We start from the raw sequence: 1515 nt of genomic DNA on the forward strand, positions 1-1515 counted from the left end.
TAATTTAATTTCATATATTAACCATTAATATATATATGTATATAAATATTAAAATTTTTTGAATAAATAATATAGTTTAATATTATATTTAAATATTTAATAATTAATTGAGTGTATATTTAAGTAACATTGATAAATAGATATATAATCTTGGTTCATTCAATGATTATTCAACGATAGAGAAATATTTAAAAACATTTCGTTAATAAATAACTAATATTGATTATATATTTATTTTTTGTAACATTAGTAAATAAATATTTGCACATTATTTATTTAATGTTAAGTTGTTACTTGGGATATGATATAAATAAATATATAATCACTAGCTACTTTTTAATTTATATTCTTACAATAACTGAACATTCCGAAGGTTTGAAAAAACACCATTATTCACTTCACTTATATTATTGTTGCTCAACCCTCTGAAAATATGTTAAAATTCTGGATTATAATTAATTCATAGTATCTATGCATTTCAAAGTGTTTATATCACATGAAAAATGTGTTAAATACTTACAGTTTATCCAGTTTTATAAGTCCCTTAAACACTTCCAAATCGAGTTTATAAATCTTGTTGTAACCCAATTCTAATTCTTTCAAACTCGTTAAGTTATTAAAAGTCCCACTCTCTATGTTTTCGATTTTATTTCTATGCAAGAATCTAATGATTAAATAATTTATTATATAGATAAAAGATAGGTTATAATATGATGTAAATAACTAGCTATTTTTTAATTTATATTCTTACAATATCTGGAGCTGCGAAAGGTTTGCAAATGCACCATGTTTCAATACACTTATATTATTGTTGCTCAAATATCTGAAAATATGTTTACATTTTGGATTATAATTAATTCATAGTATCTATGCATTTCAAAGTGTTTATATCACATGAAAAATGTGTTAAATACTTACAGTTTATCCAGTTTTGTAAGACCCTTAAACATTTCCAAATCGAGCGTATGAATGTTGTTGTAATCCAATTCTAATTCTTTCAAACTCGTTAAGTTATTAAAAGCCCCAGTCTCGATGTTTTCGATTTTATTTCTATGCAAGAATCTAATGATTAAATAATTTATTATATAGATAATAGATAGGTAATAATATGATATAAATAACTAGCTATTTTTTAATTTATATTCTTACAATATCTGAAGTTGCGAAAGGTTTGCAAATGCACCATGTTTCAATTCACTTATATTATTGTTGCTCAAATATCTGAAAATATGTATACATTCTGGATTATAATTATGTAATAATGTCTTTGCATTTCAATGTGTTTATATTAGGTATATTGTATATATTTTTATATTAGGTGTATTATATTATACGATCACATGAAAAATCTAAGTACCTGGAATATAATACAATTTGCTTCTTGCCGTATAGCTACTGGTATAATGAAATATTTTATGACTATAATTAATGAATAATGTTTGTTTAAACATTTAAAATTGTAGACATTATAGTTTGACTCACAAAAACTGTACCTAACTCTGTCAGAGGAACTAA

At 22.8% G+C, this 1515-nt stretch overlaps 2 protein-coding genes across 40 annotated transcripts in view; one reads left to right on the forward strand and one right to left on the reverse strand.

Annotated features, from left to right (window-relative positions):
• Positions 1-1515, forward strand: part of LOC100575370 (leucine-rich repeat and immunoglobulin-like domain-containing nogo receptor-interacting protein 2) — a 78037-nt gene that overhangs the window by 22142 nt on the left and 54380 nt on the right. The gene's annotated exons all lie outside the window — the stretch shown is intronic.
• Positions 219-1515, reverse strand: part of LOC100572794 (leucine-rich repeat-containing protein 15) — a 12819-nt gene continuing 11522 nt past the window's right edge. For 8 of the 15 annotated variants that reach the window (XM_029490575.1, XM_029490578.1, XM_029490577.1 and 5 more), the window contains 5 exons: positions 1150-1221; positions 919-1062; positions 752-823; positions 521-664; positions 219-425 (listed from right to left, as the gene is read on the reverse strand). In XM_029490575.1, coding sequence (XP_029346435.1) covers positions 350-425; positions 521-664; positions 752-823; positions 919-1062; positions 1150-1221 — 508 coding nt within the window. In that variant the 3' untranslated portion in view covers positions 219-349. The remainder of the gene's footprint in view (positions 426-520; positions 665-751; positions 824-918; positions 1063-1149; positions 1222-1515) is intronic. The other 7 variants (XM_029490573.1, XM_029490582.1, XM_029490574.1 and 4 more) reach the window with 4 other exon arrangements.

This window comes from Acyrthosiphon pisum, chromosome A2 (genome assembly GCF_005508785.2).
Source record: "Acyrthosiphon pisum isolate AL4f chromosome A2, pea_aphid_22Mar2018_4r6ur, whole genome shotgun sequence".
Lineage (NCBI taxonomy): Eukaryota > Metazoa > Arthropoda > Insecta > Hemiptera > Aphididae > Acyrthosiphon > Acyrthosiphon pisum.